This window comes from Ochotona curzoniae, unplaced genomic scaffold, assembly GCF_017591425.1.
Source record: "Ochotona curzoniae isolate NIBS_2020 unplaced genomic scaffold, NIBS_Ocur_1.0 contig_3498, whole genome shotgun sequence".
NCBI classification, from domain to species: domain Eukaryota; kingdom Metazoa; phylum Chordata; class Mammalia; order Lagomorpha; family Ochotonidae; genus Ochotona; species Ochotona curzoniae.
Genome location: NW_024465885.1, coordinates 34,112,236 through 34,133,459, shown reverse-complemented (window position 1 = coordinate 34,133,459; position 21,224 = coordinate 34,112,236). Strand labels below are relative to the sequence as shown.

The 21,224-nt window shown below is 35.0% G+C and overlaps 1 protein-coding gene across 2 annotated transcripts in view; it reads right to left on the bottom strand.

Annotated features, from left to right (window-relative positions):
- The window catches only part of NCAM2 (neural cell adhesion molecule 2), a 459,908-nt gene that overhangs the window by 87,135 nt on the left and 351,549 nt on the right, over nucleotides 1–21,224 (bottom strand). For both annotated transcript variants that reach the window (XM_040980862.1, XM_040980863.1), the window contains one exon: nucleotides 3,582–3,769. In XM_040980862.1, the coding sequence (XP_040836796.1) occupies nucleotides 3,582–3,769 (188 nt within the window). The remainder of the gene's footprint in view (nucleotides 1–3,581; nucleotides 3,770–21,224) is intronic.

The following is a 21,224-nucleotide window of genomic DNA, read 5'->3' as shown; positions in this document are numbered from 1 at the left end:
CTTCAGATTTTAAGCTGAAAGTATATTTCTATAAAGAGGGGTGCTAATATATCTGTTAGAGTTGCCAAAAATCTATTTTCTCACTCTATATACCTATGATAACAATTTTTAAAATTTTATACTCTGCATACCTTTCCAGAAAAAAAGAATGCAAACACAGTATTATACTAATAGGCCCAGTACAAACACTTACAGTAGTTTTTGTTCATGTACTTTTAAAATTATTTATTTTATTTGAAAAGCTGATGTGCAGGCAGAAGGAGAGATGGAGACAAATATTCCATCTATTGGTTCACTCCCCAAGTGGCCACTATGTTCAGAGCTGAGTTGATACAAAGCCAGGAACCAGGAGATTCTTTCAGATCTCCCATTGGGGTACAGGGCACCAGAGCCTTGGGCCCTCCTCCACTGCTTTCCTAGGCCATAAGCAATGAACTCAATAGAAATTGTAAAAGCTAAGAAGTGAACCAGCACCCATATGGGATGCTAAAGCGTACAGGTGGTGGGTTAGCCAGTTGAGACATCATACTTAATTCATACTTTTAAGTGCTCAGTTATCACACAAAAATATAGACAGATATTTAAAAAAATATTGTTTATTGTTATTAGAAATGCAGATCAGATTTATGGAGAGAAGGACAGACAGAAAGATATCCCATATATTGGTTTATTTCCCAAGAGCTGGATTGTCTAGAGTTGAGCTGATATTAAGCCAGATTCCAGGAGCTTCTTGTAGATCTTCCATAGGGGTGCAGGGTTCTAAGGCCACCTGCCATCCTCCACTGCTTTCCCAACCCAGAAAGAAGCAGCAAGCTGGATGGGAAGTTGAACACTCAGACAGGAACTGGCGCCCATATGGGATCCCAGTGTTACAAGACAGGATTTAGCCACTAAGGCATCACTCTGGGCTCAATATATTCAGATTTCTTAAATAATATGCTTTAGAAAAGCACTTACTGGGGCCCAGCATGGTAGCCTAGTGGCTAAAGTCCTCGCCTTGAACATGCTAGGATACCATATAGGTGCTGCTTTGAGACACAGAGGCCCCATTTCTCATCCAGCTTCCTGCTTGTGTCCTGGGAAAGTAGCAGAGAATGGCCCAAAGCCTTGAGACCCTGTACTAGCACAGGAGTCCCAAAAGGCTTCTGGCTCCTAGCTTCAGGTCAGCTCAGCTACGGCCATTGTGGCCACGTGGGGAGAGAACCAACAGGCAGAAGATCTTCCTCTGTCTTTCTTCCTATCTATATATCTGACTTTGCAACAAAAATAAACCTTCAAAAAATTTTAAAAAAAAAGAAGAAATGCACTTGCTAGCACCAAAGTACTTATATAACTATTCGTTTATTTTTTTTTTAAAGATTGACATATTTTAATTAGAAACAGATTTACAGAGAGGAGAAACAGAAAGTTCTTCCATGTGCTGGTTTGCTCTCAAAATGGCAGTATAACAGCCAGAATGCAGCTGATCTGAAGCCAGGAGCCAAGAGCTTTTTCCAGGTCTCCTACTAGGTCAATGGGGCCCAAGGCTTTGGGTCATTCTCTGCTGCTTTCCCAGAAAATAAGGTGGGAGCTTGATGGCAAGTGGCTCAGCCAGACACGAACCAGCTCACGTATGAGATCCCAGTGCAAGCAAGGAAAGGATTCAATCAATGAGCCATCACACCGGGCCAAAAGAATGTTTAAAATAAAAGTTTGAATGTATATATTTAATAAAAAAGAAACATTTGAAAACATAATTTAAAATCTACTATTGATCAATTTATCGGCAATTTGTTTTTTGTATTTTACAATATATTTTAAGAAGTAGTATTCACATCACTATTGCAATACTAATTCAGTTTGTATTCTACCAATAAGAATTTAGTAATATGTATTTATTTTTTTTCTTTTATCAGCATTTTGTGTTCTGATTTCCAAGCTGTTATGGTGAACATCTATTTTTTTTTCCTTTAGACTAGAAATGTAATCTATGAAAAATTTAATACTCATAAAAAATATGTTTAAACTTACTTGATTTTAGCCAAAGGCTGAGAGGCATTATATGTTCAAGCTCAATGCAAATCATCTAACTATGAATAAAGTAAGTTAAAAAATGGCTTATTTTTCACTTGGGGTGGGAATGAATGATATTTAGGAAAAAGCCTAAGCAGCATGAGAACAAAAAACATAAATAAAATATTTGGAGATTGTATTCACAAAATATGTCTTGACATTAACTATGGAGAATTATGAATTGTCTTAGGAACCCAAACTGTTTTTGATTAAGTAAAGCGAGAGTTTTAAACATGAGTTTAAACATACTTGTAATGAACTAAACACTATTCCTTACAAAATAGACATATTGGAATATAATTCCTAGTGTGCCTGTGTTTGAAGATAGCGTCTTTATGAACATAATTAAACTTAAAAGGAATCTAAAGTGTATGTCCCATTACAGCAGGATTTTTGTCTTGTAATGATAATAGATTGAAAAAGGGTGTGTGGAACTAACAGGTGTGGCAAAACCTGCCAGGCAGACAGCCAGGTACAAGACAGGGAAGGCCACTTCTCCAGAAACCAGGTCTGCTGACACCTTGGTCTTGGCTCATCCATCTTCAGAACTGGGAAGATAAACTTCACTTGTCTTTAAAGCTTATGACAAGCTACTATGTCAACCAAGGACACTAACATACTACCCAGGGATGACAATAAATTGCATCAGTTTAATCAATACTAAAATAATAGCTATCTTAAAAAAAACTAAATCTTAGCTTGAATGCATCTTTGAAACACTGACATTCAACATGTAGAAGATCTAATACAATATGAAAGAAAATGCTTTAAATTTATGCAGAAAGGGTATCTTGTTATTCTAGAACATCTATTTCTTTTAACATTTGTAAACAGAATTAACAGACAAAAATGTTAAAGCTTTCAGCTAAATAAGACACTGAAGGTTATCATTTGTTCTGAAATCATTTCAGTTTGAAGGGCTGTAATGCACTCAAAAAAAAATAAAAGTGCAAACCGATACATGTAAACACACACACACACACACAAAACCTGCAATTAACAGAAGAAAATCACCTACTCAAATAGTATTTAAAAGCCAGTTAGTTGACAAGATGAAAAGAATAAATCATGATTTAAAAATGATTAAAAAGGTAATGGAGATATATCTTTGATCTGGTTAGAAACTGTTCTGAATAACAATTATGTAGCCAATGTTCAACACTTACATCTGGCAATATGACCATCACATATTTATAGAAACTAAATAGAACTTGAAGTTCCCCCTCTTATGTTAAATTGTTAATTTCTTTTTTCAAGTATAATTATTATCTTTTTGTAATTCAGTTTGTGAAAAAGTATTTGCTCTACATTCACATTTCTGAATAAGTAAACAGTGAAATATTAATCACTAATAGGCTACGATTGAAACACATAAAATTGACCTTAAATAAGTTACTGTGAAATACTTTAGCCTGGACAAATAGATGGATGACAGTCATTGAGAGAGGTAGACAGTACATAGAAACTGTGATAGACATTAAATGTATTCTGAAGTAACACAATTTGTTGATGCTAACATCAAGGCTTACCTCCAATATCATTTTTCTTCCTGAACTGTATGTCCTTAAATTAGTGGTGTTTTTAGCTGGTAAGACTAATTTCTCTTTTCTCCAATATACTGAAGCTGGTGGGTTTGATTTCACATCACAACTTATATTGATTGGATTCCCTTCCCAAGAGTAATAAATTGTTTGGTTTGATATAAACTTGGGGGCATCTGTAAAACATAAAAAAAAATAACAGAATTTCTTTACAATAATCATTTCATCACAATAATCATTATCAACTTATGTTTAAATATAGTTATAAAGTATTACAGATCTCACTGCAAATATTTAATAAGGGATATATATTTACATCAACATTTCACATAATTTTGATATGAATATGAAAATACTAACATGTTGAAATACTAAAATATTAAAATTGCTCAAATAAATTTGCTGTTAATGTTTTTGAAAAATTTTAGTTAAACTGATGGATATCTACATATGCAGGAGCTGTTTAAAGGACCAGTATTTAATGGGAAATTGTAGGATAAAATGCTTCAAAAATCACTGATTTTGAAGTCAATGCTTAACCTTTCCTTAGTCATAATAATATCTCCTATAAAAATAGTTTAAAGATGCAAGTATAAAATAGGAGAGAAAATGTCAACCTAAAAAAGAATTTAATTACTGTTCTGAAGTATCCATGTTTACAAGATTTGTTAAGCCTGATTTGTTCTATTTAGTAGTATTAATTTGAAACTCAATATCTATAAATTAATTCTCCAGTATAAATAGCAAAACTCTATGATAATAGTTAAGTGCAAATACACCATTTGGTATATCATTTTACTAAAAACCCTATTTATTAAGACCTGCTATCATTTTGTATCTTTTCAATGTTTTAGTTAATATTCCTATTTGGTTAAAATGATTACATCCACTAACATGATTCCTACTTATTATACATCAGATACACATTATGTCAATTATAATCTGTGTTACAAGTGAAAAATCATTAAACTATTCAGATTTATGATTTATTGCATTTTAACATGATTCTAACATACAATATGAAATGTTTATTAGTGTCCTATAGAAAAGCCATTTGGCAATTTTTTTCTTTATTTTATGCTACAAGTGATAGGCTCTGGGATTTCCCTTACACTCTCCTCAAATTCCCTCTATCCCATTCATCTCCCCTACGTTGTTAACAACAGTATAGTCCTTCAGAAGCAATCCTAAGTCTGTCATTCTGCTGTTTAAGTGTATCTGGACATTTTGGGTATGGACAATGGCAGGCAGTCCAGCATCCTATTGTGAATATATATTTAACAGTTTCACGGGGAATTCATCTTTGATTTGGAAGTACAGATGCATACCACATGATATTTTCACAACTGATTATGATAGTCACTATTACACATTCTATTTAATATGTTAAATATTGATTTATGTATGTGAAATATAAAGAGACAAAGAATAAGAGTCACAGAATAAAGGGAAAATCTTCCATTCGTTTGTTCACTTCAAATTCAAGGACCATGGACACCATCATAGCTGTCTGCATGAGTGGCACAGGTCCAAGAATGTGAGCCAACTTCTGTGGCCTTAACCCCATCAACCCTCCCTGTGGAGAGCTGTAGGGAGCCTGCAGCCCACACCTAGACGGACGGGCGCCAAACTGCTGCTTCCTGCTGTGGTAGAAAAAACAAGTCTCAGGAAGTTTGCTGTGATTGGCCCAGGGGTGCATGGATGGCGCGTGGACAGCGCGTGACCTGTGTGAGGATTGGCCTGCCCACTGCGTGCAGAGGTGACCTTTACACTGATTGGCCATGTTACCCAATATAAGGGAGCCAGAGAAATGGGAGAGAGGGAGAGAGGGCACCTCGCCAAGATGTAGCTGCTGCGCACCTCGCGATGTGGTGGCTGCACGGCAGCTGCATGGCGGCTGCCATGAGGACACTGTGCACTGGTTTTGCTGTGTCATCTCTACAATAAAGGTTCCACAAAGACAATGAGTGTCTGGGTTTGACTTGCTGGCCAAGGGACCCCGACACCTCCCAGAATCAGCAGGAAATGGAGTGGAAATTAAGCATTCAAGACTCAAATCAGCACTTCAAGATGTGATGCCAGCATTCCAAGTGTTGCCTTAAGCTGCTGTGCCACACTGTCTGTCCTTCTATTTAACATTTTTAACAGCCTTATGAAAAAGCTAAAACTGCTTTCTTCTTCTTTTTTTTTTTATTGGAAAAGCGGATATACAGAGAGGAGAGACAGAGAGGAAGATCTTCGTCCGATGATTCACTCCCCAAGTGAGCACAACGGCCGACGCTATGCCGGTCCCAAGCCAGGAGCCTCTTCAGGGTCTCCCGCGTGGGTGCAGGGTCCCAAAGCTTTGGGCCGTCCTCAACTGCCTTCCCTGGCCACAGGCAGAGAGCTGGAACAGAAGTGACGCCGCCTGGACAGAACCAGTGCCCACATGGGATCCCCGGCATGCAAGCCGAGGACCTTAACCACTGCGTCACCACGCTGGGCCCAAAACTGCTTTCTAAAAGCAAAAAATTGAGAGTAAGAGACAACAACAACAAAAAATTTTTCTTTATTCAGATTTACTGCTGCTTTCTAAATCTGAGCCATTTAAAAAATGTATTATACACCAATCGAATGCATAAATACAATTTGAACACTCAATGTTACTTTTTGCTGATATGGTCCTCATTTAGGTTACCCAGAAGGTTACAACTTGAATGATTCTTCAGGAAGAAAAAATATTTAAAAGTATTATAATCCTGTTTCGGAAATCAATATTTCTTTGATGTATAACCACATGAAATTTTAGATATCTTATCCAAGATATGAAAATAGCTAATAAAACTATAAGATAAAATATGAAAACAGGTATTAAAACTATAAACAACACAATGTCTTGGCTTAATAAATATTGATATGTTTACATTGAGGTATGCTATATTCTATACATAAGTATTAGGGTATGGTTTCAGTCTTTTTTTTTTTTTACTTTTTTTAAGATTTACGTATTTTTATTGGAAAGACAGGTCAGATTTATGGAGAGAAGGAGCAACAAAGAGAAAGATTTTACATTCACTGGTTCGCTCCCTAATGGGAGGGGTTGCCAGGGTTAAGCCAAATTTGAAGCCAGGGGATTCTTCTGGATCTCACATTGGAGTGCAGGATCTCAAGGTCTTGGGCCATTTTCTACTGCTTTCCCTGGTCATAAAGCAGGCGTCAGGATGGAAGCAGAGCAACCAGAATATGAACTGCTGCCCATATGGGATCCTCGTGCTTGTAAGATGAAAATTTGCCACTGAATCAAAGTTTTCAGTTCTTTTTACAAGTGCCAATTCTTTCCTTCACTTGCTCTACAAAACTAAGTTCCACATTTCAACTTTGAATGCTACCTGAAGATACTTGCTTTTTTAACCAAGATTCTATATTTTTTGCTCAGTATGGTAATGAAAAAGAGAAGTCTCTATATGCTTGCTTCTTCACTAAATCAAGAATATATTGTATCTTTCAATATGTCCCAGACCTAGATTGTGGTTTTCACAGCATTTCCAAAACATAATAAAAGAGACTGAACTAATTGGAAATTGAACAGCAATTGATAGTTTAGTTCAGCAATGCCTTATTTGAAAAGACATTGTTTTTTCAGAAAAAAGGAAGAACATCATGTATCTTCTCCAAATAAAAAGAACAAAAGTGGAAATCAACAAAAACAATAGAACATTCACAAATACATGGAGATTAAACAACATGCTATTGAAGGACTATATTAAAGACTATGTTGAAGACCATAAAGGAAACCAATATATTTCTTGCATTAAGTGAAAATGAAAACAAAAAATAGCCAAACCTGTGGGATAGAGCAAAAACAGCCTTAAAGAAACTTGATAGCATTAAAAATTTACATTATAGAAAGAAAAAATGTCTCAAATAAGAGATGCAATGATGCATCTCAAAGGCTTAGAAAAACAAGGGTAAGTCAAACATCAGTGAGAAATTGTAAAGATCACAAAAAAAATAAATGAAATAGAAACTATTAAAAAGATGGCAAATGCTGTTGTTTGAGAAGACAACCTTTAACAAGACTAAAAATTAAAATAAAACATCTCAAATAAATAAAATTATAGGTTAAAACAAGACATTACAATCAGAACAAGGTAAATACACAAGATCACAAAATGTCATCACAAACTACCCCGTAAAACTGGTAAACCATTTAACAAATGTAAAAATTCCTGTACACATGAAACCTACCAAGATTCAATAAGAAATGTGTAGAAAATATAAATGGACTCATACAAAACAATGAGAATGAAATGGTATTAAAAGTCTGCTATCAAGCAAAATTCCAGGAATAGATATTTTGACCACTGCAGTCTACAAAACACTTAAAGAACAATTAAATGCATTAATGTCAAAGCAATTCTAAAATATTGAGCAGGATGATATTCTGCTAAACATAATGCCAGCAACAGCCTGATGCAAAAATTAAAACAAAGAACATACATGCAATAATTCTTACAAATACTAGCAAACAGAATCCTGAAGTAAATCAAAACATCAGATATCACATTCAGGTGGGATTTATCCTATAGATGCGAAGACTGTTCAACATTCAAAAACAAATACATATCACAGTTCACATCAAGACAGAGAATAAAAACCATTTGCTCATCTCAAAAGATGCAAAGAAATAAGTTCATAAGATTCCACATTTAGTCATGATAAAAGCACTCCACAATTTAGGTATAGATGAAATACATCTCAAAATTAATAATGGCTATATTACAAACCAGCGGTGAAAATCACGCTGACCAAGGACTTCTGAGTAACATACTGAAATTATTTCCCCACAAGTACGGGACAAGAAAGGATATTCGATTTGACCATTCCTATTCAATATCATATGGACATATTAAAAAGAGCAATTAGAATGAAGAAAGATTTTTAGCCTTGAAAAGGAGGAAGTAAAAAATACATGCGTGCAAAGACATGATGTTAATCATTGAAAACCCTAAAAAGTACCAAAAAAGCCTTTAAATTGATAAGTCAATTTAGTATTTCCAAATTATAAAATCAACTTACAAAAAGTAAAACAGTAGATTCCTTATATATTAATGATGATATCACCAAGAGAAATCAAGTAAGAAGTCCCATTCACAATAACCACAAATATAGACACTATTTAGGAACAAGTTCAGTAAAATCAAGGTCCAGTGCTGTGGCAATGCCATCGTTCAGATTGGTTAACAATCATTGAAACTTTCAGAACACAGACAGGTGTCTCACAGCATGAAGATTCTCAAATGTGTAGAGGCAAGAAAGTTGGTTGTTCACACCAAAAAAGTTGAGGAAGGAGTTGAAAAAATGAACATGGCATGAAACGGAAGGAAAGACTAGTTTTGCAGAAAATAAGATATATGGACAAAAATGATAGGTATAGACACCTGAATGTCGTATTTTCCCTAAACTATATGCTCTAGATTCTGCGCACAGTGATTAGTAACTCTTGACCACCTTAAAAAGAAAGCAATGGCAACATCTCTGCAGGAAGTATGGACTATCCTAATGTTATATACATATCACCAATTAAAACATCTCACAGATTACACTCAACAGAAATAGCTACTGGAAAAATACAGCTTTACCTAAACCAAGTAGCAAAGAAAAAGAGTAGCCTAAATAGTGACAATATGGAGATGTACATTCCCCTGATGTGGTAAGATGTCCTTTCAGAAAGACTATGGGGCAGCAAGAACTGGAGAAAGTGACAAGAATGCACCCCTTGACCAAACATTCTGCAGACTACTCAAAACCAGCTTTTAAATAGATCTTGCCATTGGTACCATCGCTGGCATGGCCTTATCAAAGGATTTTTCTTAAATTAGGAATCCCCTCACACTTGATTACTGATGATCCAAAACATCTAACAAAGTTCCTCACCCAAGACATTCTTGTTACCACGCATGAAATATAATGATTCTTTGCTGAGTAATTTTCCATCCACTGACCTTCTCATTCTTCCATAAATTTTCACTTCTCTAAGTATTTGGAGTTAAGCTCACTCTTTCTCATATAGCAAATAAACTACTGAAGTAGTCTTGAACAAAACCATCCCTAAATTTACAAAATTCACAATAATATCTCATTGATGAGGAAGTATACATAAAGATGCACTATGCCAGCAGGAATCTAATATGGCACTCATAATAAATATTGAAATGTTTTCCATAAGTTAGTATAATTGAAATTTTAAAGATAAAATAGCAAGTTGTATATCTATTTAACATATGTGATAAAATAAATTAAATTACTATAGCTAATATTAGAAATTCAACAATAATAAACTGCATTCCAGTTTGCTAACTTCACAAAACCCTCATTTTCAGTACCAAAGATATATTAGGTTATGATAGAAAATGTATCTACTTATTGCTTATATACAAGATTTGAATTTAAATGAGTATCGCCAAATTGAACACAAAAATCCTCTTGTGCTTAAGAAATTATGTAAGTTTTGTTCTTGATCAAGAGATATAAATTCTTACATTAAAATACATTTCCATAAAGTAAAGAAAAATTACACTCAAAAATTTAAGCAAAAATTCCAAAATAAACTTATTTACTAAGGGCTTAAAATTACTAACTGATGTTAAACATATGAAAATTATGTTTTTAAAGCAAATATTTCTTTATGTAAATAAAGCATATTCTATATATTTTTTGTTAGAAACATTCAGGTAGTATGTCAAAGTTCGTTTCAATGTTCAAGTCTGAATATTAAAATGTACAATAAACCAGGCATTCTGTTTTAAAAATCTTCTTTAAACATAAATAAGTGAAAATATATAATTTTGATTTCATCATTGTTCATCCAAACAGCAGCTACTTTTACTAATGTATTTTAATATTGGATCAGAATATGAGAATGCGGAGTACATTTATTCTTGTCTCGTAAAAGAATATTATGGGATTGAGTAAAAATTTTAAAAGGATTTGTTAAACCTTTGTTACATATAATATTATGCAATATTCTAGCATAATATAAACCATATATACTATACTGGGTATATATACAGGGAGCAGTAAAGTATGTAATAATTATAAAATTGTATCCATATTCTAAAAAATTATAAGTTACATATACGATATTGTGTACACACATATATATTCATTACAGTATATATAGTGATCAGTAAAGTAATAATTATAAACATATCATCCATATTCTAAAACCAATAAACATAAAATTGACATGATTTTAATTCTAGACTTTTCCCAAGAAAGAAATCTTAATCTTGCTGCTTTCTCACTTCCATTACAGTTGCAAGCCTTATGAAGCATCTGCTACTTCTCTCTACTCATCCATTTATCTCTTCATCCATCTATCCATACATTCTTACATACATATGTATACAGTATTATGTAAGGCTAGTACTTTTGGATTTACACTCTAACACATATCCATGTCCATTATAGGGTTTACTGACACACATATTATAATTCCAGAGTAACACTCACAATAATGTCACAATTGGGAGACGTTGAGCTGTTATTGCATTTACTGAGAGATACACTAATTTAGAATTAAAAAGTAGCTTTATCATCAGCTATTTTAAGTCACCCTTTAGTGAGTAATAAACTGGAAAATGTATTTAAGTTTTTTGAAAGAGCTAGACTGTATCCCAAAGGATTAAGGGCCTGCTTGTGAAACTGAGATTCTACATTAGAAGTCTAGTTCCTGACTCAGCTGCTCTCTGCTCCAATATGGCTTTCTGGCATCATTCCTGGGAAGACACTAGAGGACAATTCAAACGGTAAAGCCCCACCCATATGGGAGAGCAGGATGGTTTTCCCCATGCCTCACTTCACCTGACCTCAACCCGGTTAATCTGGCCATTTAAAGAGTAACACAGGGGATGCTAGTTTTTCTCTCTCTCCCTGACAACCCTGATCCCATATCTCTTTGATTCTGCCTTTTAAGTAAACATATTCAATAAACTCTCATTGTCTGGTTAATTTTCCAAATGCCCACAACAGGCAAGGTCAATCAGTCCCAAGTAGGAGCTGAGGATTAAATCCAGACATCCCACGTGTAAAGCAACCAATCAAGGACTGGAGGCAGTATCTGCTATCTCTCAGGGTTTGCATTAACGGAGAAATGGTAATGCAAAAAAGAGAAAATTCAGGCTCTATAGTGTGAGATGTGGGCATTCCTAACAACAAGACAGTGACTACCGCAAATTTACACCCTTAAGTGAATGGTAAAACTGTCCTAATTAAAACAATGTATCTCATTTTATCCTTGATTCACAATAACAACATATTATCATGACTGTTGACACTGAGACACTAAGCCTACTTGGGATATAAATATGTACAAAAAGTTTTCAACTATGACTATTCATTAGTACATTCTGAATTTCTAGAGGAAAGAAAGGCAGGTGTCCAAGCCTTCTGGGATCATGAGTTTGGTCAATGGTTATGTTATCGCACAGGAAGTGAGCATCCTGTATCACAATTTCTATGTTCAAGGTCAGTCTCCACTTACATAGTTTCCTGTTAATGTGTGCTCTGAAAGAAAGCATTTCCCAAGTACCTGGTTCTTCTCAAGTACTTGATCCTCTACAACCTGAATGGGATACCTGATTTAAATTTGTGAATCTTAACTTTCACCTGACCTAACCCCAATTACTGCAGACATTTGAGGTTAGACCCACTAGTGATCGCTGTCTGACACGCGGTAAAGTATATTTCCTGGGTTGTCACGATAAGCCTTGCAGTAAGGTTCTGAAGACAACTTAATAGCATGAAAACAAATAACTTGATTTAAAAAAATTGAATGAATAAATTCAAGAAACGCTTCTCAATGGAATATAAATACACAGAATTGTCACAATCACTATTATGGAAATGAAAAATAAAATAACAATGAGACAATACCTCAGATGTCTTAGGGTGGCTATTATAAAGAAAATGAAAGAAAAATGCTTATAAAGATTCAAATAACCAGGGAGGACTGTTATGACAACGTACACAAAAATATGTTAAGGAGGCTCTTTTACAATTTAAAATAGAATACAATATTATGTGGTATCCCCTATTTGGGTATGCTGAATATGGATGTATTCCTATTTCCAATGTAGCATTATTCTTAATACTCAACTCATAGAGTCAAATGTAAAATTAAATGTAAAATTAAATGTAAATGTGGAGCCCAGCACGGTAGCATAGTGGTTAGAGTCCTTGCCTTGCATGCCTGGGGTCCCACATGGGTGCCGGTTCTAATCCTGGCTACCCTGCTTCCCATTCAGCTCCCAGTTTGTGGCCTGGGAACGGTGTTGAGGATGACCCAAAGCTTTGGGACCCTGCACCCACGTGGGAGACCCAGAAGAGTCTCCTGCCTCCTGGCTTTGGATTGGCTCAGTTCAGCCTTTGTGGTCACTTGGGATCCTGCACCCACGTGGGAGACCCAGAAGATTCTCCTGCCTCTTGACTTTGGATTGGCTCAGCTCAGCCTTTGCGGTCACTTGGTGAGTGAAATGTCAGATGGAAGATCTTCCTCTCTGTCTCTCCTCTCCGTATATCTGCCTTTCAATAAAAATAAATAAATCCTTAAAAAATGTAAATGTGGCATATACACAGAATGAAATACAATTCAGACTTAAAGAAGAAAACTGTTATTCATAACAACATGAATGTAAAGAACATGGACGCTGCAGAAGGGAAACATCTGCAGAGCTTGTAAGCAACTGACCCCCACATGACAAAAGGGACACTGTGTCTGTGACTAATGAAAACATGTTGAGGTGGTAAATAGTAGCAACATAAGTTTGTCAAGACCATCGCTAGAGAATTCGAAGGAATTTAACGTCCAAAGCTGAGAATTTAAGGGAAACACATGAGTTGAAGGTGAGACCACAAAGTGTGTGTAGTAGATCTATGCTTTCCCAAACAGCAAATCCTTGTGACACACAGCCTCTGAACACTGCAAATGTGCCTAGTGCAACAGAGGAACTGAAATCTTGATGATATTTTATATTAATCAGCTTCAATGGAAAATACGATGCTGGAATCATTTACTGGCTTCATTTTACAAATTAGTGCAATAACCTGGGTTTGTAAATCTACTTAACTATACATGATAAGGGGTCTACATGGAGAAGCAGCTTTCTCAACACACACTAAATATCTGATTCTGAGGTATTAGTGTAAATAAGTGTATAAGTAGAGTATATTAATGTAAAGTACCCAATAGGTTCTAAAATGCAAATGCATAAAATAAAACATGTGAAATATCACATTTGTTATTTAATATTGACTACAGGTTAAAATTGAACCAATGAAAATAAATCAGTGCAATGTATATTATAATTCACTTGACCTTCGATTTAGTGTAGCCTCTAGCAAATTTAATATTTTCCAGGTAATTTTTTATTGTGGTTGCTTGGAATGGCCCTGATGTAGAATGCTGCACACTTAAAAAGGGCTTTGGAAAGAGAAGTCATAGAAGCAAAAAAGGAGTAAAATTCTCAGACACAAGTTTTCAAAAAATGAACCCAACTGACATGTCCAATAAGGTTCAGTGAAATATAAAGGTAGAAACAGAAGGACAAGCAGGGACCCTATTAAATTAAATTATCAAGTTCCCATTATAGTAGTAAGTTAAACTCAATTCAATATACATTTATGTAAATACCAATAAGCACCCATTGAACATACTGTAATTATAATGATTTATATTAAAACTAGATATTGAAGCTATTAGGAAAGTATTTGCTTATATTTGCTGAAAATTTTTATAAGATTTTATTCATAACAACCTGATAATTTTACTTTGGATAAACAGCTGTAATCACATTTTTAAGATCTGTTTATTTCTATTGGGAAGACATCAGATTTTTACAAACAGACAAAGAGAATGATTTTCCATCCACTGGTTCATGCCCCAAATGACTACAATAGTCCTAAATGAACTAATCCAAAGCCTGGAGCCTCTTCTAAGGCTTTGGGCCATTCTCTATTGCTCTCCCAGACCAAAAGCAAGGAGCTGAATGGGAAGTGGAACAGCCAGGAAACAAACCAGGACACATACGGGATTCCAGAGTTTGCAAGATGAGAATTTAGACATTAAGAAAGCAAATAATTAATCACATCACAATGCTATGTTTGAGTGTAATATACAATAATAGTTTTCAACTATATTTTATGAGTCATGGTAATGTTTTGTAAAGATATGCATATTTACAGCTTTCCTAATGTGGTTTCTATCTTGTTTGGACAGAAAAAAAATTACAAAAATCATTCTAAAAATTATAAGAAGTAATTTATGTATCATGTATGTTCATTTCAGAATTTTCAATTATGTTGCTTTTAACTAATTATATTTACTCACTAATACTAAGCATAGATATTAATAACATATTTTAAATATGTGAAATGATTGAAAACATACAAGAATATTGTATCACACTTGAGCAGTCAGAGTCTACTTACACAAAACAATTTAGGAAATTAAAAACATTATGTATTAGTGTACTAATAACTAAACGTGTATCATATGGAGCATCAAAAGGATCAATAAGAATAAAAAAAAACTCTTAACAAGTAAAATCACGATGTATTATAATCCAAAGATATGGGACTGCATGTCTATATAATATGAAATTCACGTGTGTGAGATATTTAAATTTATGTAGCTAATTTGTCTTATGGTATTTATCCTCATAATTAACTTTTTGTATTTATAGCTGATCCAGAGTCAAATGTTTCTGTTCCACCTTATGTATAAGGTAGAACACATGTTTCTGTCACTGGAATGAAGATAAAAGTTTCATCAGAGCACTTTGCATTTCAATAAAACTACGTTTGCCACTTTTTGCAACTCAAGATGTGCTATATGAAGGAGGATTTCAAATTTGTTATTTATTAATATTTATGTGTATGTGTTTGTGTTTCTTTGGAAGGCTGAGAGAGAGAGCTTTCAGTTACAATTTCAGTCTGCAAATACCTATAATACGGGCTCCAAAAGACCAAAGGCTGGAGCCTGGAACTGGCTCCGACATATTGCCTGGCAATCTGCTGCTTTCATCCATCAGCTGCTGCATGTCTGGGTTCAGAGCAGCTGCAGCCTACAACGGAGACGGGAGCAGGAGCTCAAACCCAGGAGCTGCATCAAAGGCCACCAAAGCAGAAGCCAGCATCTAGCTTATGCTAGATGTTTGCCCCTACAGCAATGTGTGAATAATTGCTGGTAAAATCTTCAGTATCTGAAAACAATCCTGCTCAATTAGACAATGTTTGATTTTTCATGGACTACTTAATATAATTTTTAACATAATAATCACAATTATTGATATGAACAAAGATTCTCAGAGAAGATTATTATAAATGTTTTCTGCTTTGATTTTTTTCCGTGTAATTTCCCATTCCACAGAAAAGGAGTAGTTTTTATCACAAGAATTCTTGTCATTTATGTTGAAATAGTTGCTCTATACAGTTTTTAACCAAGACAATATTTACTTTTTTTGACTATTTTAAAAGATCTTTACTTAACAATTCACACTGTTGTATAATATACAAAGGTGTTTAATATCTTACAAATGATTCAGTTTGTTAAAGATTTATTTATTTTTATTAGACAGGCAGATTTAAAGAGAGAATCACTCGGGCCCAGGATGGTAGCATAGTGGTTTAAGTCCTCGCCTTGCACGCACCAGGATCCCATATGGCCGCCAGTTCTAATCCCAGCAGCCCTGCTTCCCATCCAGCTCCCTGTTTGTAGCCTTGGAAAGCAGTTGAGGACTGCCCAGACAATTGGAACCCTGAAATAATCCTAGTTTGTATAATATCAATCAACCCTCCTAATCTGATTCATGAAATTTTATGAAAGGAATTCATCTAAGCTTTGTTTTTAAGTGAATATATAAATCATTTCCATAAAAACATAATAACATGCTTTCATGAAAATGTAGTTACATACGTCACAGTAAAAGAAAAACAGCCATGAGCAACATAACATTTGTATTGGCATATCATACCTAATTTAAGGAAGGAAAGACACATTTGAACAACAAAAAATATTCTAAAAAGAGGCTTAATAAAATGAAAAACTTGCCAACCATACAATCAAACAGTTGAACCAGTAATGATTATACCATTATTAACAGTCATAGGAGAAAAACCCTGCCATGTACAACAAAGTCACTTATGGGTTTCTCTTAATATAAATGACTCTTGAAACTCAACTCTAGATATGAGTCATAAAATGTGAGAGATTTGCACAGAAATTGGCTATTCCAAGACAGTAGAAAAAATGCACATCCAGTGTTACAGTTAATTGCCAATAAGCACACATCTAGTTTAGTATTCCACATAGTCATTGAAACTCCCATGGGATGCAGGCTGAATCCAGTTAATTGCCATAGCTTATTCTGCATATGACTGAATATTCAGTAGAACTTAATCTATGAAATCATTAATTGAATTACCTTCCAAATGTGCCAAAGGATATATTAGTTTTTACTCCCCTGGTAGTTTCTTTCAGCATAAATCAAATGAGAAAATTCAAATGACTGAAAAAAAGAGCCAATGCATGTCAGGTATTTTTAAAGTGTGCAGTTAATTCTTAGCTTAATATAAGGGTTAGTTTCTTCACAGAATAAATAATGGAAGTCTAAGACCAACAAAGTGTTACAATAGAAACAACATTGAATTAGAGCCTATCAGCTATAACCTTCGAAACATTAAACCAGTTGTCATTTTTTTTAGTGAACTGATGACATCTAGAACACATGATTAACAAGATTTCATTTATTCATGGACTAATTGTATAGTTAGCTTCTGTTATGGATGGCTTGTCAATTATAAATTCAGGTAATAAATGACATTTTGAGGAAAGAAATGTTGTCTTCATTCACATGGAACATGTTCACAGCACATTAAATGAAATTCAGCTATGTTGGGCCCTGCATGGTGGCATAGCAGCTAAAGTCCTTGCCTCGCACACACTGGGATGCCATATGGGCACCAGTTCTAATCCTGGCAGCCCCATTTCCCATCCAGCTCCCTGCTGGTGGCCTGGTAAAGCAGTCCAGGATGGCCCAAAGCCTTGGGACCCTTCACCCATCTGGGAGACCGGGAAGAGGCTCCTGGCTCCTGGCTTTGGATTGATGCAGCTCCGGCTGTTGCGGTCACTTGAGGAGTGAATCATTGGACAGAAGATCTTCCTCTCTGTCCTCCTCTCTCTATATGACATTGCAATAAAATAAATAGATCTAAAAAAAAAATTCAACTATGTGTCACCTGCCAACTGGCACATCTTCTGAACACTGTGTCATTAAGGAATTGCAACATTGTTAGTGACATCAGAGTACCACTACAAATCAAGCTGGCTGTTACTGCACTGGGCAATTTAGTCTTTAGGGTCTATCATAGTACATACAGTTTGCTGTTGACCATAGTACTGTTACCTGTGCCTAGAAGTCACATCAGGTACCCCTTACAGTGTGTAACTATCCATAAAAAAATGTGTATGGGAAGGTAGGTGTTTGGCCTAGAAGACAGGATGCCCTTGAGACACCTTCATCCTGTTTTGGCACTCCTAGGTTCAATCTTTGGTTCTGCTTCCAATTCTAGCTTCAGCTAACATGTTCCTTGTTAGCAGTAGGTGATGGGTGTTGGCTTGTGGTTTGATGTGACCTAACTGCAGTCATGGCATGTATTTGGGGCGAGAACACACAGATGGGAGGCCTGTTAATGTCAAGGTTTGTTTCTGTATTTCTCTCTTTCTCTCCCTTAGTCTCTCTCTCTCACACACACACACAAACACATAAGGATTCATTTCAAAATGTTTCCAATATGTTTAGAAAGAAGGAGTGGCTAATGCAAACAACTCAACACAGGAAAGCATTAAAAATGGTTAGGGCAGGGCCCAGTATTTTCGTATAGACACTAAATCTGTTGTTCCCTATTTTGATGTCCCATATAGGCAAGAGTTCCTGATCCAGTGGCTCCACTTCCCAATGCAGCTCTGAGCCACATGGGAAAGCAGTGAACGATGGCCTTATTTCTTGGTTCCTGGAACCCAAGAAGGAGATGTGAAAGAAACTCCTGGTTTCAGTCTAGCTCAGCCCTAATCATTATAACCATTTATTTTCAGGAGTAAACCAGTGGGTGGATTTTCTTTTTCTCTCTTCCCTTCCATTTATTTCTTGTCCTGTATTTCCATAACTCTTTCAATTAAAATAAACTTCTTAAATGGTTATAAATATTAAAATAACTATTATTATTGGGGCCTGCACAATAGTTTAGTGGCTAAATTTCTTGTCTTGCACATACCTCGATCCAATATGGCTGCCAGTTTCTGTCCTGGAGGCCCCACTTCCCTACCAGCTACATGTTTGTGGCCTGAGAAAGCAGTCTGGGATGGCCCAATGTGTTGCAGCCACTTGGGGAGTGAATCATCGGATGGAAGATCTTCCTCTTTGTCTCTCCTCCTCTCTGAATATCTGATTTTCCAATAAAAATAAATAAATCTTAAAAAAACTATTATTATTTTAGATTCTTCAAGTGTAACATTAAAGAAACAAATTTGAATATTGTATGACTGAAAAACAAATACTGTGCAAGGCAAATTTGCATTAACAATCAGGAGTTTTTGAGACAGCCAATCCATATGATCCATATCATATTCATGTGATTTAAAAATATTTAAATACAATTTTCAGTTACTTTATTTAATTTCTCTAGCAATGTATTTTTAATGTGATTCAATAAAAAGGTAGCATACAGCAAATTATTATAGTACTGCCTATTATTTTTGACTTAGTAGAAATTCAGGTCAAAGATGTTAATATTTCAGTTCCCAAAGCTTGTGCTATGCTTTGTTTTCAGCTTAAACCTGCTCACAAGCAGGCAGAATTCAGAAATTCAGGCCAGTACACAGCAAGAAGTAAGACTTTGCTTAGTTCACATGAAACCACTACAAATAAGCTCTGAACAGGAAAAAAAAGAAAAGATTTCAGAGTCTCAGTGGAAATAACAAAACAAGGAAAATTAGAACCTTTGCACTAAGACCGTAGTCAAGTTAAAAAGTCTCCTACCATGGCAGAATGTAGTGATAATCATTGTCTATGAGTTCATCTGTAAGTCTCAAAAATAAGACACACATGCATACACAATTCCTTCCAAAGTCAGGTGTTTAATTATTTAAATCCCTCAATTCAATATGCATCTCTTAATTTACGTTTATCCTCCCTCCCTCCCTCTTACACACACACTCACAGAGCTATTTATTAAAATGGGTTTAATTGGTACTAAGTCTGAAAGCAAGCTTAAAAAATCTTTTAGTGTCTCCTAGTGTAGACATGGATGGAGTATGTTTATGAACATAATTGTGAAGAATGTATTTGTACAGATTATTCTGTTTTTTCATGCTGGTAACTTTTTAAAATCTTTTATTATTATAATTTTATGATACACTTTCATAGGCTCCTGGGATTTCCCTTATCCCCTTCCTTAATCCTCCCCACCCAGTTCCTCTATATCATTACTAAAGTATAGTTCGTCATGCACCCTCATATATACATCATTGTGGACATGGACAATATCAGAGAGTCCAGAATCCTATTGTCAAGATACAACAAACAGTTTCATTGTAAGTCCAACTTTGGAAGTAGAGGTGTATACTACATTGTACCCTCAGATCTGGATATGTTAGGCTCCATTTCACAGTTACTGTACATCCCCTTAAATGAAAAGTCACAGTACAAAATCAACAATAAGAAAAATAGAAATTTACAATACCATGAAGTTAAGTAACATGTTACTATATATGAGAGTCTCCATTACACAGCTACTATACATTCCCTTAAATGAAAATCACAAAACAAAATCAACAGGAAGAAAAAAGAAATTAACAACACCATGAAGTTAAATAACATGCTACTGAATGACTAATGTGTCACTGAAGAAATGAAAAAATCAAGAACCCTCTTGAAAAAAATGATGCTGCTGTATGACTTTGAAAGTCACTGAAAGATTTAATCAGAAGAAATTGTTTTGAAGAGGTGAAACTAACAAAGTCAAAAACATCAAAATCCATGAGATATAGTTTCTGCTGATTTTTGTTGGTGAAATGTGTCTCCTGTAGGCAACAAATAGAAGGGTTTTGTTCTTTAATCCAGTCTACTACTCTATGACGTTTGATTGAGCTTAAGCCATTTACTTTCAGGGTAAATAAGAATAGTTGGTAATTTGGTCATGTCAATTTAGGAATGGGTTGTCCATTGGTTTGGTCTGCTGTCGTCATTTTACTGGGATGTTCTTCACATTTGCCTTTGATTTTGGTAGGTGCTATTCCTCTTCTCTGTCAAGAGAACGTCTTGAAGTATCATTTGTAGGGCAGGTTTGGTAGAGGCATATTCTTTTAACTTTTCTTTACTGTGGAAGAAGTTTATTTCATTTTCAAAGACAAAAGACAGCTTTGCTGGATATGTTATCCTTATCCTAGGGCCAACAATTTTTTTCTTTTAGGATCTGGAATATGTCACTCCATTCTCTTCTTGCCTGTAGAGTTTCCTGTAAGAGGTGTCCTGGGAGTTTAATTGACATTCTTTCATATGTCAATTGATTTTTTTCACATGCACATTTAAGGAT